A 14,366-nucleotide genomic window follows, 5' to 3' on the forward strand; every position below is an offset into this window, starting at 1 on the left:
AGTAATTAGCAAGAGGCATTGTTGAATTCGACCATGCCTTTAGCTAGTTAGTCAGTTTCTTTGTTCTATGTTTTTCTAGCATTATAAGTAATTTAACTTGGAACCAAGTTACCATTCTCCGTGGGATCGACCTCGTATTTACATAAGCTATACTATAAACGGTTCGTGCACTTGCGAGAATTAAAGTTGCTGTTTTTAATAACTCATTTTAGTTGTTAAGAATAGGCTCAACAGTACCCTTTGCTTAGCTATTGTTTTCCTACAAACGCACGAACTAACTTAGGCATCGTAGGGCCTTTGGCCAATACCCCCTGAGTGTGGTCTATTTACTCCGATCTTTTTTATAAGAATCGAGGAAGAGAAAGAAGGAAGATCGAAGATTGAAGGATCTAGAAGTGAATATTCTCTTGCGAGATTATTTGCACAATCGATTGTAATGCCAAGTATTGAAGTCCTTGATATATTCAACAAATGAGATTGAAGCTTTTCATTCACAGTCTAGTTTAGTTGTTCCAATTTATATATATGTGCTTGTGTAGATTGTTTGGCCATAATGAGGTTACTTCAATGAGCATATTGACGCCTAATGAGTGACACGTGACTATAAAGTCAGCCGAAAAGAAAAACTTGGCACTAACTGTGGTTCGTAATACTCTAAGAAGCGAATGAATAACACCAAAAGTACTGTACCAGTTGCTAAAAACAGAGAAATCATGAAAACAGTTTTCTCACTCTCAGTTTTCAGATAATGAAAACTGTTTCATTTTATCCAAACCAACTTTTTTACAGACCAAAAGATTCTTTTCAATTCAGAGGCCATAATGGTAAGTGATATCTTTACTTTTAGTATTTATAGGTCTACGCAACATAATTATAAAAATATTTTAAAAAACCCTAACAAATCTCTTCCTTTTTATTATTATTTGTGTTTGCGCAGTGCCTTCTTTCTTCTCTGTCTCAATAACAGTCTTCTTCTTCTTCCTTCCTCTCTTTCTCTCTTCTTCTTCTCTCTTTCTTCTCCCTCTCAGTCATTGTCTTCTTCTTCTTCTTCCTCCCTCTCTCTCTCTCTTCTTCCTCCCTCTGTCTTCTCCCTCACAGCTTGCATGTCTTCTTCTCCATGGGGTTGTCTCCCATGGCTGCCAAGGCCAATATGGGACCTCGAAGCCATTTCCAGGGCTGCCATTGGGCCGTCTGACACCATTGACTCCATGGTGGATCTGCCACTGGTTGTAGTCATAGAGTCTTCTGCAGCTATTGTAGGAGAAAACAAGAAAGGTTTGGGTGCAATTCGCAAGGAATGAAGGGGTCCTTCCAACATCTCTACAACTTTGCTCATTGATGGCCGATCAGAAGGAATGGTCTGAATGCACCACAGACTTATTAATACCATCTTTCTTGCTATTTCTTTTTCCTCCTCTGTGATTGCCCCAAATGCATTTTCATCCTTTTCTAGCTCTAGATCTTTATAAACATAATGTGGAAACATTTCACTCGTATGAGACACTCCTGAATCCAAATTCTTTTTTGCTCCAACCATTTCAAGAACCAACATACCGTAGCTGTAAACATCAGATTTGTGAGATACTCCACCAAAGTTTCGGCTAAACACTTCTGGTGCAATATATCCTGCAGTTCCTCTTGTCCCCATCATCGATACAATACTGTCCTTTGTTTTGCATAATTTGGCAAGGCCAAAATCAGAGATTTTTGGGCGAAAATCTTTGTCAAGAAGAATGTTCTGTGGCTTTATGTCAAAATGCAAAATTCTTGTGTTACATCCACGGTGTAGGTATTCTAGTCCTCGCGCAATACCAACTGCAATTTCAGATAGTATTTTCCATTCTAAGCGAAAATTTGCCATTCCAGATCCATGCTTATGTATGAAATTATCCAGAGATCCATTAGGCATGTATTCATAAATCAAAGCTCGTTTGTCCCCCTCATAACAGAATCCAGAAAGGGTGACTATGTTGACATGGGAGGTTCTACCAATGCTAGCAACTTCATTAATAAAATCTTCTCCTCCATTACCCTTGGACTCGCTTAGGACTTTGACCGCCACCAGAAGCCCATCAGGTAGCCTGCCTTTGTACACAGTTCCATATCCACCTTTACCTATTTTGTCTCTGAAAGAGTCTGTCATTTTCTTGACATTTCTATAGGTATACCGCTTTGGAGTAAGCGATCCATAGTTCCTTATAAATGCCTCAACATCAAACTCATCCCTCTTATCTTTCTTGACGAATAAGACCATTCTTTTTCTTGATATGCATATAATACAAAGAATGATTACCATCATGGAAAATCCACCGACAGCCAAACCTGCAACAAAATACTTGTTTCATTATAATTACTGGATTTGTTGGATTTTTATTTTATGTAGTTATTAGTTAAGCTCCTAGTCATTTTAAACAGTCATGTAAGTTCTAAAACCACTTTGGAGGGCTACCATTTTAACAGTCAATCAAGAACTACAACGAAAACAAGTAACGAAGCAGTTACTGTTTTAAAGAAGTGAAGTATTACCTATTGCAATGTTCTTTTTTTTTCCTGAAACAGCCACGAGATAGAGAAATGTTAATCGATAAATGAATAATCAATTGTTAAAAAAAGACGATCTCAATTGCAACAAAGATATTTGGTAGATTTCATTAACAAAAACTACCTTTTTTGTCACTGCTTATTTGCCTTAAATTTGGTCATTGTGTCGCTAATTTTACCCAATCGAGTCAATTTTTTGTCACTGGTTAGTTTTTTTATGTTCAATACTTCAAGGATAAGACACTGGTCAATGAAAATTTTGGTAACCACAAAAACGCGTCTCCAAGGAAAATGAAGTTTTTTCTTTTTCTAGAAAACATGGAATTATCAACTAGAACAAAGACCTCAGTAGGTAGGATGCATAATAGAAAATTGTAGAGCTACCAATGCTGGAATTTAATGGCTTAAAAAATTTCAAATTCATCTTCCCAATTAATTTATTATTTTTTATTATTTTTTTATAAGAGAGTAACAAGGAGCATGCATACATGAAGTTAATAACTTTTAAAAAAACTTATTAAATTAATGAGTTTTGTATACTTTTATCAGGCTAATTATTTATAACAAAAGTCTATGAAAATGTTTAAGAATATGTCAAGTCACTAATTTAAAAAAGTCTTAACAGAAAATGCAGGTTTTTTTTTGTCCCAGGAAACATGGAATTATCAAGAAGTTTCAATTATGCACCCAAACCTCTGCTTCACAGACCTTTTACTCTTCATCAAGGCCATTTTAAAAAGGCCCACAAGTATAATTTAGCAGGGATCAGTTGATGTTGGTGTTAACTGTAGTTGGAGGACAGACAATTTCCCAAGCGTCCTGCCAGCAACTGTACCTCAAGCCCTCTTCAATAGGAATCCGGATTTTGAAGTCAAGTGAGAGCCACAAAAAGTGTTGACTGGCACCATCAAGATTTCCAATTCGATGCATGTGCCAAAGGATCAAAATGATCAAAACATCAACTCTTAAGGGTTTAAAGTTCAATTGTTTTACAAAATTATCTGTCCAAAATGTTCAATTTCTGAAATTCGTAGCAACATGATCTGTTTTCTTGTATATGTCAAGTTCAGTACTTTTTTTTGTTTTTTTGTTTCTGCACACAATTCCCGATTTCCGAACCGTGTCTTTAACAGACGAGCCTAGGTAGCTGTCTAGGATGTAATAAAAAAAACTGCGGATGCCACCAATCCTGGAATTCAATTCTGTAATTTATAATCTCTCACATAGTCACGGACCTATTCTTGTATCTGTGAAGCTCGGCAGTTTCTGTGTCTGCTTCTGCATGCAGACAGTTGGCTCTAACTACCATGGATTATTCTTACTTGGACATGGACTATATAGCACACAATTCCCAATTTCCGACCCGAGTTTTTAACAGACGAGCCTAATCACACACGTAGGTAGCTATCTAAATTGTAATAAAAAGGTGTGGATGCTACCAATCCTGGGATTCAAGGACACAAAAACTTCTAACATCTTCTTAGTCTGTAATTTATAAGAGAATGACAAGGGACAGACATACCTTGTGCTCCGGGTGCAGTTGCATTACATACGGTTGCATAGGCCTGATCCAGGCAAAAGCAACTGAATCCACCAGTTGTCGTGTTAAGCCCACACTTCCCTCCTGATTCCACACAACTGTTGCATTGAACATTATTAATCTCCAATCCCAATTCGAAGCCCCCATCTACCGCGTCCTGGATAGTCGTTGTATTGGCCTCTAGAGCCACAGCAGCTGTAGAAAAAACCGGAACAATGACCTTATTTTTACAGGCACCGATAGCAACTGGATCAAGTGAGAGTCCCCGGGTGATAGGCCAAACAGAAATGTCACCGTTGTTCGTACTGCAAACTTGGGAAGTAACGCTAAACCCCAGAAGAACTTCGGGGATGGTTGTATTGCACTCGTAGTAAAAGGTCAGGTTTGTAAGCCCAGAAGTATAATTAAACAGAGAGAAGTTGATACTGGTGTTGACATAAGTCGGAGGACAGAAAGTTCCCCAATAGTCCTGCCTGGCAACTGTAACAGAGGGAGCACTATCGTTGGTTTTGGTTTTAAGAATTCTGTAGTTGATATTCGATATGTTGATCATGGGGACATTCTCTACACATTTGACCTCGAACCCGGGCAGACCACAGTAATTAGCCCGGTTTACTCCCCAAAAGGGGTATGAGATGCCTCCGATGCCACCGCAGTTAATAGCTTCGCTGCAGTTTGCATATTTTAGATCATCCTGGCTTAGACTCAACTCAACGTTGATCGAAAGAAAGGAAGTGATCAAGAGCAAGGGAAACAACGATTGAAGCAGAAGGGTATGCATATTTGCTGGGAAGGCTCAGGGTAAGTGACAAACCAATACAAGTTTAAAAATAGAAAAAGGGAAGCACAGGATTACAACTAGGAAATTCACAGGTCGTGATTAAGGAATGAGTTATGTTTTTTTGGGGCATAGAAGACTTTGAAATATTCAATGAATGGGACATAGAAGACTTTCACATTATGATAGATATAATAATATAACTTTTGGCTACTGAACAAGGCCCAAGCCCAATAAAGGAAAACCAACAGAAGAATAAATTTGTAAGACTTATAGATGAGTTTTCTTCGTGCATTTTTGTAGAAATGTCACATGAACTTATATTTCAGAGTTCAATTTCTTACCTTAAAGAAAAATTTAATGAAAATGTCATCTTATTTTTCAAAATTCATGATTTGTTAATTTAACATCATTCAATTTTCCATCCATTATTAAAGGTACTTTTCAAAAAAAAAAGGGCGACCTCTCTCCATTCCTCCCCACCCCACCCCGCCTCTATTTTTTCTCACCCACGGCCTGACCACCCATCCCCACCCACAGCCCAAGACCCAGCCCCCACCGGCTCACTTTATTTGATGACTGCCTGCCAAAGTACCTAAGCGAATAACAAAGAGCGCATAGAGTGCTCTCCTTGCCACAGATCAATAATCCAAATTCTAAATCCTTAATTTACTGAACCATTTATTTTGAATTCAGAAAAATTCAGAAACTAGAAATTGAAACAACGATAAGAGAAGAATTTGCAAAATCAAAAACACAAACTCACAAAATTCCAAAAAAACAGAGGGGAGGGGAGGAAGGGAGAGGGAGGGTATAGAGAGACGGCAGAGGGGTGATGTACAAAAAATTGGAATTTTCATTTTTTTCTTTATTTTTTACATTTTTTAATGGTTGGTCGAAAAGACCTTTATTTTTAATGGTTTTTTTTTCAATTTTAATTTTTAAAAGATATATAAATGTTTTGGGATTTTTTATAATGATTTTTCCATTTTTAATATACTTTTGAAAATAGAAAAACTAAAATATCCTTAACAATTTATGAAATTTAAATGATGTTAAAGTCAGATGATAAATCATGAATTTTGAAAAATTAAAATGACATTTTTTTTAAAATTTTCTTAAATATGACAAATTAGGCCGTGTTTATAAGACTTTTATGTTGTTTGATAAAAGTGCCAACCAATGGAAATTTTGATGACCACTAAAACGCGTCTATTTAGAAAATCATGTTTTTTTTTTTTTTTTTGTGGCCAGGAAACGTGGAATTATCAAGAGAGGGTCAGGCTCGAAACCTCTGTTTCACATTAATTTCAAAAAGAGAAACAAGGGAAGACCTCAGTAATGTTAAGCCCACACTTTCTGCTACTGATTCATCACAACTGTACAATAATTATTATTGTCACCAATTCTAATTGAAAACTTTCATAAATTTGATAGGTTTTGTGTGTTGAGTCGAGGATCCTTTTCAATTCTTCTAATGAACTATTTATAGAGCTTTCTTCAGCTTATGGGTTTGGCCATTAAATGGCCTCAACTGACTTTCATTGAAAATCCTTCCAAGATTAATGTCTTTCTGGGCTCTAAGCATTTAATGTAATTTCCCAACCACTACCAACCCATATGGTTGGTCAACAAAATGGAATTTGGATTGTGAAACTCTTCTCTTGATTTGAGATGCAATAAGTCTTGGTATGTTGGCTATCTTTGAATTCCACCACTTGCAAGGAGGCTTCTGCTGGAACTTCTGAACTTAACTTTGTAGGTTGAGCTTTGGACTTGATTTGACATCCAGTGAGATGTTGTGCAGCTTTTGACTTGGTTGAGACCAATGGAGGACCCACAGAGGAGCAAGGAGGTGCAGATGCACCTCCCTCATCGAAAAAAGCTTTGGAGGGGCTGGAGTTGCCCCTTTGCTATGCTGCCCACCAACTGCTCGAGCAAATGCCTGAACAATATTCTTCTTTCGCTGGCTGTGTTGCTGCGCAGCTGGGTTGCGCACAGAGCCTTTTTTTTTTTTCTTTTTTAAGTCCTGGCCAAAAAGACATCGTTTTGGTCCATACGAGAAAAAAAAAAAAAAAAACAACTTGCAAACTGCCGACACGGAACGGAAGCCTCCCAATCCAATTTGAAGAAACCGTGCAAGGTGATATTACTGATATGCAGCAAATCTCAATTTGCTTTTAGTCATGCAAGATGCCCCATCTCAAATCATAATATGAATTTCAACGGAGATGGAGTCTTTGCTTTTGCTTTAAAATTTGAATTTCAGCAATTTTAGGTCTGGTTCATTTCCTTTCTTTTTTTAAATGATAAGTTTTTATTCACACCTTGGCCAATATCAAAACCATTATTGTTGTTTTCTTTTTGTAGAGAACTCCAAGTCTTTTATAAAAACTGAATCATCGATCAAGTCTTGTGCCAAGGAAGAAAATATTGTATCGATCAAGCTTCCAAAGTGTGTTCAAATGTAATTCATAGTTAATCTAGAAAGAAAGAAAAAAAAAAAAAAAAAAGATGAAACGTGCTGGGCTTCTTTTTTTTTTTTTTCTTCATCAACCATGCCAGTTTCATTTTCGGCATATAAATGAAATTGGCATTGTTTAAATTATAAGGCTATTTGGTTGTTAATTTTTTTCAAAGCTTTTATCCTTTCAAAATTGCACCTCTACCGAAAAATTCTTGAGTCTGTCAGTGGTTGAGACTCCTACCAATGTTGAATGGTATGTGAACTCCAAATATTTGGATGTAGGCAGCATGGTGAGTTCCCCAAATATTTGAATGTTGGAGATTCTGGCTTTGGTTAAGAATCCGCAGAAATTGGCAAGGGAGCTCCAAGATCCACCGAAAAGACTCTTGTTTAATTGTCACATATTTATATATAAATTTGAGCTAAGGTCAGAGAAATGATGAACATAATTTGAGCACGGGACTTAACATCAGCGAGGAACCTCGATGGGTGATGGCCGCATACTTTTGTTTTTCTCCTATGGCCATATCTTGTTGGCCGCATGGTTGATGGTTGCATACTTTTGGTTACGACTTTCTTTGTGTAACTAATGTATGTTTAATTTGAACAAAGGCATATGGCCATATAGGCCCATTCCAACTCCAGCCGCATGAGCTCTCTCTCTAATTCATATACATATATATTTATATAATATATCACACCATATGTTAATATAATAACACAAGATATCTCAAGAGTTTCTTCTTCTTTTTTTCGGCCTTTCGGTCTCTCAATCTTTTAAGCACAAGACCAACCACTTCTTTTACTTATATCTTATGTGCACAACTATTTAAGCCACTTTGATAAATTTCTTTGTCTGCGGGTGTTGCTGAGAAATTCTTCTCTTTTTCACACACACACATACATAAATATGTTTATTTATATATATTTATATATATGATAAAGTAATACATTCACAAGACACCCAACAGCTTAAGGAAAAAGAGCAAACTACTCTAGACACCCAGCAGCTGTGCACCACACCTCATTTGAAGACTAAAGAGCCAGCTCACTCCATGCTAACGTTGAGAGGATATGGATGAATATAGCATATTCTATTTCTATATAATTATTCTAGAGACTTCTTGTATAGGACAAATATACACACATTATAAATGTATACAATATGTAAAGAAAAAAAGATCGAGACAAGGAATGTAAGAAAAGAATTCATATTCAAAATTCTAGCTGAGCAATCTTCTTCCGTTTTCTGAAAACTTCAGTCCTTCTTTCTTGTCTCCATAAATGAATATATCCCTTCTAGTGTAATTTCTTAGAATATATAAGTGTGGTCCCATCAACTTTCTTTTGAAGCCATTTGGATTGCTTTCCTTCCCTTTTGCGATTTCAGCACCCCAGACTTGCAAAGATCCTCTTGTTATATTTCAGAACTTCCTTCTGAGGTTTCTCCTAGCGGCCGCTGGCATTAATTCAAGGGAGATTCACTATTATACCCAATATGAGGGCCCAAATTATAAAAATATCCCATATGAAATGGACTTTAGAAACACACCCAAAGTCCATTTACAACATAACAAAAAAGTTTTTAACTTCTTATAAATTACAAAACTGCTATCAATTTCTTAAACAAGCTCAACCCCAAAATCTCATAAAAATACCCAAAACACTTAATAGGGCGTCAAAGTAATTTAATAATTAATATTAAATTCAATAAGGTCAGCTGTTATTTTTTGGATTTTTTTTGGGTTTGTTTATTGAAATTCAATTGTGTATGATTTATTTATAATATTAGTGCTAGAAATGAGTATATCACTAAATATCTCTTAATTCAACTCTTGGTGGATTGGGTCAATTTTGACCACCCCAAAACACTACGTAAATGTCAGGATATAAAAAAGAGCACTACCTTGAGAAGACAATCTGACATATTAATACAATGTCAACCAATATGAAGATCAGATTGTCTTGGCCAGCCAGACATGCTGTTCATATGTCGCGTTTTTAAAGCTTAGTTCTTTTCTGACAACCATGTAAACTCTTATGCCTACATAGATTCACCATAATGAGGTTACTTGGATCAGCATATCGAGGCATTGGTGATGTTAACTTCCATGCCTAATGAGTGAGACGTGACTGTAAATTCAATTGTAAGTTCCGCCGGAAAGAACAAGTTGGTATTCATTAAGGTGATGGGTTTCCCTCGTTAGTGGAGGAGAGAAAAAGAAGGAAAATAAATATTATGGCTAACGACATAAGACTCCCTCAAGGTTTGGGGTCATTCTCAATATGGACCATGGAGTTTTAATTTTATCAATTTACACCCCAATGTTTTCAAATCTGACCAATTTAAGCATTCTGTTAAATTGACCATTTGATCAAACGTTAACTGATAATGTGTCCACTGTAGGACCCACCAACAAACTGACTGACCAACTCCTTTTAATTTTTTTTTTAAAAATCAATAATTTTAATTGATTTTAAAAACATTAAAATAAAATAAATAAAATTTAAAATGATGCCACAACCATGTTGGATCTTGCACTCTTATTGAGAGACACTTCTGGGCATCACACTGAATGTGCAGAGGGAACATTCGATTTGCTGTCATTTTTGCTTCTGCTATGAGGCCCTTCTCTGGATGATGAATCTGACACTGGCTTTGTTGGATGATGATGATATAACCCCTCTCTTGCAGTTGGCCCATACTGATGAGATTGCTTTTCAAATCTAGGATATAAAACACACTATAAATTGTCTGCACAGTGTTGTTTTTCATATGGAATTTGATATCCCCTTTTTCCATGACAGAAATGCGAGAGTTATTCCCAAGCTTTACAGTTTCTCTGAATGTTTCATCCAAATCATAAAATAAGGACTTGTTTCCACACATGTGATTGCTGCAACCCGAATCTAAATACCAAGAATCACCTGATGAAAACTCCTTCTTGTCGATGTGAGCCATCAAGAGTATTTCTCCTTCAGTCTCAGCAAAATTTACCTTGGTTTCCTTCTCTTTATCAGGGCATTCATACTGATAGTGGCCAAGCTTGTGACAGTAATAACATTCCACACTCGCCTTGTCAAATTGTGCTCCTTGATTGTAAGAAAGTTGGCGTCCTCTACCTCTGCCGCTTTCGCGAAATCCTCCACGTCCTCTACCTCTTCATGAAGAAGTAATTCCTTCATAAGTACTGACCTTCAAGGCTTGCTCCTCCACAACATAGTTGGTCATCCTCTGCGCATGAGCTAACAGTGAGCTTTGCAGCACATCAATCGAAAGACTATCAATGTCGAAAGACTATCAATGTCATTCGATTCTTCAATGGAACACACCACATAGTCAAATTTGCATGTCATTGAGCGAAGGATTTTCTCAATGACAGCAACATCTTTCAAATTTTCTCCATGGATGCGCATCTTGTTTGCAATTGACAGTGTTCTTGCAAAGTAGTCATTCACTGACTCTCCTTCCTTCATGTGAAGAATTTCAAACTCTTTGCGAAGAGCTTGGAGTTGTGCACGTTTCACCCGTGCAGTGCCGTGGTACTTCGTCTTCATTGAATCCTAGATGTCTTTAGCAGTGTCCTTCTTCATGATGGTTTTGAGAATGACACAATCTATTGCTTGAAACAAATAATTCTTTGTCTTCAAATCCTTCAATCTCTGATCCTCCAACGTCTTTCTCTGCACTTCTGTCAAAACAGTCTCACTAGTGTGCACATCAATGCCGATTTCCACGAGAGTCCAGTACTCCTTAGATCGCATAAAATTTTCCATCAACATACTCCAATGATCATAGTGACCATCGAAGCGTGCAATCGCAGGTTGCACAAAGCTGTTTTCAGAAGCCATTGAATATAGTGCTACGGCAAGACTGAAAGCTGCTGCTTTTCCAAATCAGACCCTAGTGGGGGGCTCTAATACCAAATGTTGTAAAACTAAAAGCTGAGTTTGCTGCAGAATGAGTAAAAGGAATGCGATTCCAATTCATTGACTTGAAGTCTAATTAAATACAAAGGCAAATAACAGAAAGCTAGAAAATAAAGTAGCCTCTAATCCCACGAGTAACAACTTCTAATATTCTGGGATTCTCCTAAGGAATAGGTAAAAGCAACAGACTTCCTAACAAATATGAATTTATTGAAAAACAAACGACTAAATATCTTAACATTGAATCCCCCTCCCTGTAGTTTAGATTAAATTAAAATAGAATATCATATGTATTGTGTTTGTACCATAACTGACCGAGCAACTAGCTAGGCTAGATCATTGGAGTGCCATGCTTTGAGAGGTCATCACCGTAGCCAAAGAAGCATCACCACAAATCACAACTCTAAGCAAAGCAAGAGGAGTCCCACATCGGAAAACTACAAGAGATGAAGACTCCCCCTCACCTATAAAAGAAGACTGCTCTTTCCTTAGAAGAGGATCCGGGTCTTGGATCTAGACCCTTAGGCTTGGACTCTCTCTTCTGGATCACTAGACTGGGCTTCTCACTTGTTATCTTTATATTTGGGTCTAATCCCCTTGTACAAATGTAAACAAACATTATCATAATGAGAACACCCTTCTCCGTGGACGTAGCCCATCATTCGGGTGAACCACGTATATCTTGTCTTTTATATGTTTATCGTTTTCCCAAATCCTCACACACTTGGTGAAGGTCCTCACCTTCATCCATCATCCATCACACCTCATCACTAAGTTGGACTCAATCTTGGCTGAACCATTTTGAGCATCAACAGTTTGGCGCCGTCTGTGGGAATCGACACAAAAGGCTTCTGTCGTTCTCCCCTTCTTCAATGCCCCTCGACACCCACACAATCAACATCACCTAAGTTGCCGTTCGGCAATATCTTACTGGAGCAACAATGAATGCTAAGGCAACAAATTGCAGAAGATGATATTTCAAGGAAAAGCCGATCAGAATGTGGCTATCATTTTGCACGGCTTGCATAGCCAAACCAACATCTCAATTCAAAGTGTCGTTCAGCACTTCTTTGAAGAGTAAAAATAGGGGACTTGAGCTTGTTCTACAAGCTTCATCATTCGGCACCCCTCCATCATTCGGCGCGTTTCCTTCGGCACCCCGCCATCCTTCGGCACCTCATCATCATGTGGTGCATACGATGCCTTCTGCAGACCTCTCTGATATGAGCGAGGCCTTCGACACCTCGCCTTGCATGGCTTGCATGGCCAAGCCACCATTTCAGCCCAAGGAACCACCTTTCAATCACGTTGAAAGAGTCTCAATTTATGGGTGGCCAAATATCCCAAGTGCACCAAGCATATCATCACCATGCATGGCTTGCGCACGGCCAAGGAAAAATTACTCCACTCTGTGGATGCCCACGTGCATCCTCACCACAAGATAAGATTTCTCTTCTTACATATTCAACAATATGGTTCATGAATATCGCAATGAATAATAGCTGTCCGGGCCACTTTGAAGATGCCCCAATTTGGCAAATGCCAAATATTCCAATTCACCGACAGCATCACTTTGCAGGGCTAAGGGGGCCAACCACCATTTCAATCCAATGGGAAGCCCACGTGGTTATTATTTCTTGCATGGCTTGCATGGTTATTATTGTTTGCATGGCTTACATGGTTATTATCGTTTGCATGATTGAAGACAACTAGCCGCAAATGCCAAACTCCTATCTTATATTTTAGTATATTCGAAAGTCTGAAGCAATTCAAATGGCCAAGCCAAACGGCACCCCATCCTCCAAACAGCAACCATATGCTCCAGAAATTTTTAATCCATATACTCTTTCATGGGCTACAGTTCGGAACTCTATACCAACAATTTTTAATCAAGCATTGGGAACAACCAAAGATTGCAAGGAGAACTCACGAGCACATCCCTCCAATTGAACCTCACCTTGCCGAGGCCGTGAGGACTTGGTCATCTTGCCGAATGAACCACCACCTTGCTTTGCCATGCATAGACCTTTGCTGCTCACCCCGCTTGCAGAAGGCACTGAGCAGCAAGGGTTGTAACTCCTTGCAAGTATATACCCAAGCTTTACAGCAGCAAAATCATGCCACTGCCCTTGCCGAAGCCTACAATGCCCAAGTGTCCAAAGCTTGAGACAAATCTCCTCCAAACTGCTAGACTCCAGGCTGTGGATCTCGACTCCGAGGATAGCTCACGAAATCATCGCCGAGGGGATACAAGGGTGCTCGTGGCTCCCTTTCCCAAGGCCACCTTCACAAAGATCGAACCCAGCTTCAGAGTCATGCCGAAGGGCTATGCGGAAAGCTACGAAAGAGCGCGCGCATGCACGGCCTCCTCCCGATTGTACAGCCACATTGCCGACTATGCAGCCTCATTACCGAAGCCCAGCCTTTTGCAAATCGTCAGCTCCAATTCCTTGGTCCTCTCCGTCGGTACCCAAAAGCTACAGCCAAGTTCTCAAGATTTTTGCGGAACAGCAGGATCCTAGGCACGTCGCTTTCAAAGCCTTGCCGAATCTTCAATGGCCCAGCTCTGACGACCCACAAAGGCCCAGCTCATTTGCCATCAGTCGGTGACTTACCCATGCTTCAGCTCAAAGCCGTAACCACCCTCCCGAGCGAGATCTTGCCAAACACTTCTTGCCGATCGGCACTATGCTGATAAAACAAGCCCAGGTCCCAATATGGGATGAAAAGTCAGAACACCAAATGGCACACCCATTTGCTCAAGACACCCTTGCCAAACGGAAGGGTTCAGCCGAGTAAAAACCCGTACTTAGCTGGACCTACCCTAGCAACCTGCAACTCGCAGCCAGCCCTCACAAACATAACGCCACAAAGAGAATTGCTCAACACACCCTTGTCGAACGACAAGGGTTGAGCACAAAAAATGGGAGGCCCACCAAGACTACGAACTCACGAAGCCTAGAAGCACTCCACCAACGAAAGGGCCCAGCCTCACGGATTCTGAATCTGCCACCACCAGTCCGCCTCTTGCCGAAAATCAATGAGCCCAGCTCCACTGACCCTTCCCAAGCTAATCACTCTTGCGCAAGCCCCGATAACTTTCAGAACAA

General features: G+C 39.0%; 1 protein-coding gene across 1 annotated transcript; it reads right to left on the reverse strand.

Moving 5' to 3' along the window:
* LOC18784099 (LEAF RUST 10 DISEASE-RESISTANCE LOCUS RECEPTOR-LIKE PROTEIN KINASE-like 2.5) lies at positions 602-4,881 on the reverse strand. Its single transcript, XM_020560001.1, has 4 exons — positions 4,064-4,881; positions 2,527-2,550; positions 1,042-2,322; positions 602-696 (listed from the first exon to the last, which is right to left on the reverse strand). Exons 1-4 carry the CDS (start codon positions 4,860-4,862, stop codon positions 602-604), a joined length of 2,199 nt encoding a protein of 732 aa, XP_020415590.1. The 5' UTR covers positions 4,863-4,881.

This window comes from Prunus persica, chromosome G3 (genome assembly GCF_000346465.2).
Source record: "Prunus persica cultivar Lovell chromosome G3, Prunus_persica_NCBIv2, whole genome shotgun sequence".
In the NCBI taxonomy this organism is placed as follows: domain Eukaryota; kingdom Viridiplantae; phylum Streptophyta; class Magnoliopsida; order Rosales; family Rosaceae; genus Prunus; species Prunus persica.

Bases quoted from the DNA above. Each gene is read 5' to 3' on its own strand.
- LOC18784099 (XM_020560001.1), bottom strand. From the start codon at position 4,862: ATGCATACCCTTCTGCTTCAATCGTTGTTTCCCTTGCTCTTGATCACT. The intron at 2,551-4,063 runs GTATGTCTGTCC...TGGCTGTTTCAG, and splicing joins AACTGCACCCGGAGCACAAG to GAAAAAAAAAGAACATTGCA. The intron at 697-1,041 runs AAGAAGACAATG...CTCTGTTTTTAG, and splicing joins AGAGAGGGAGGAAGAAGAAG to CAACTGGTACAGTACTTTTG.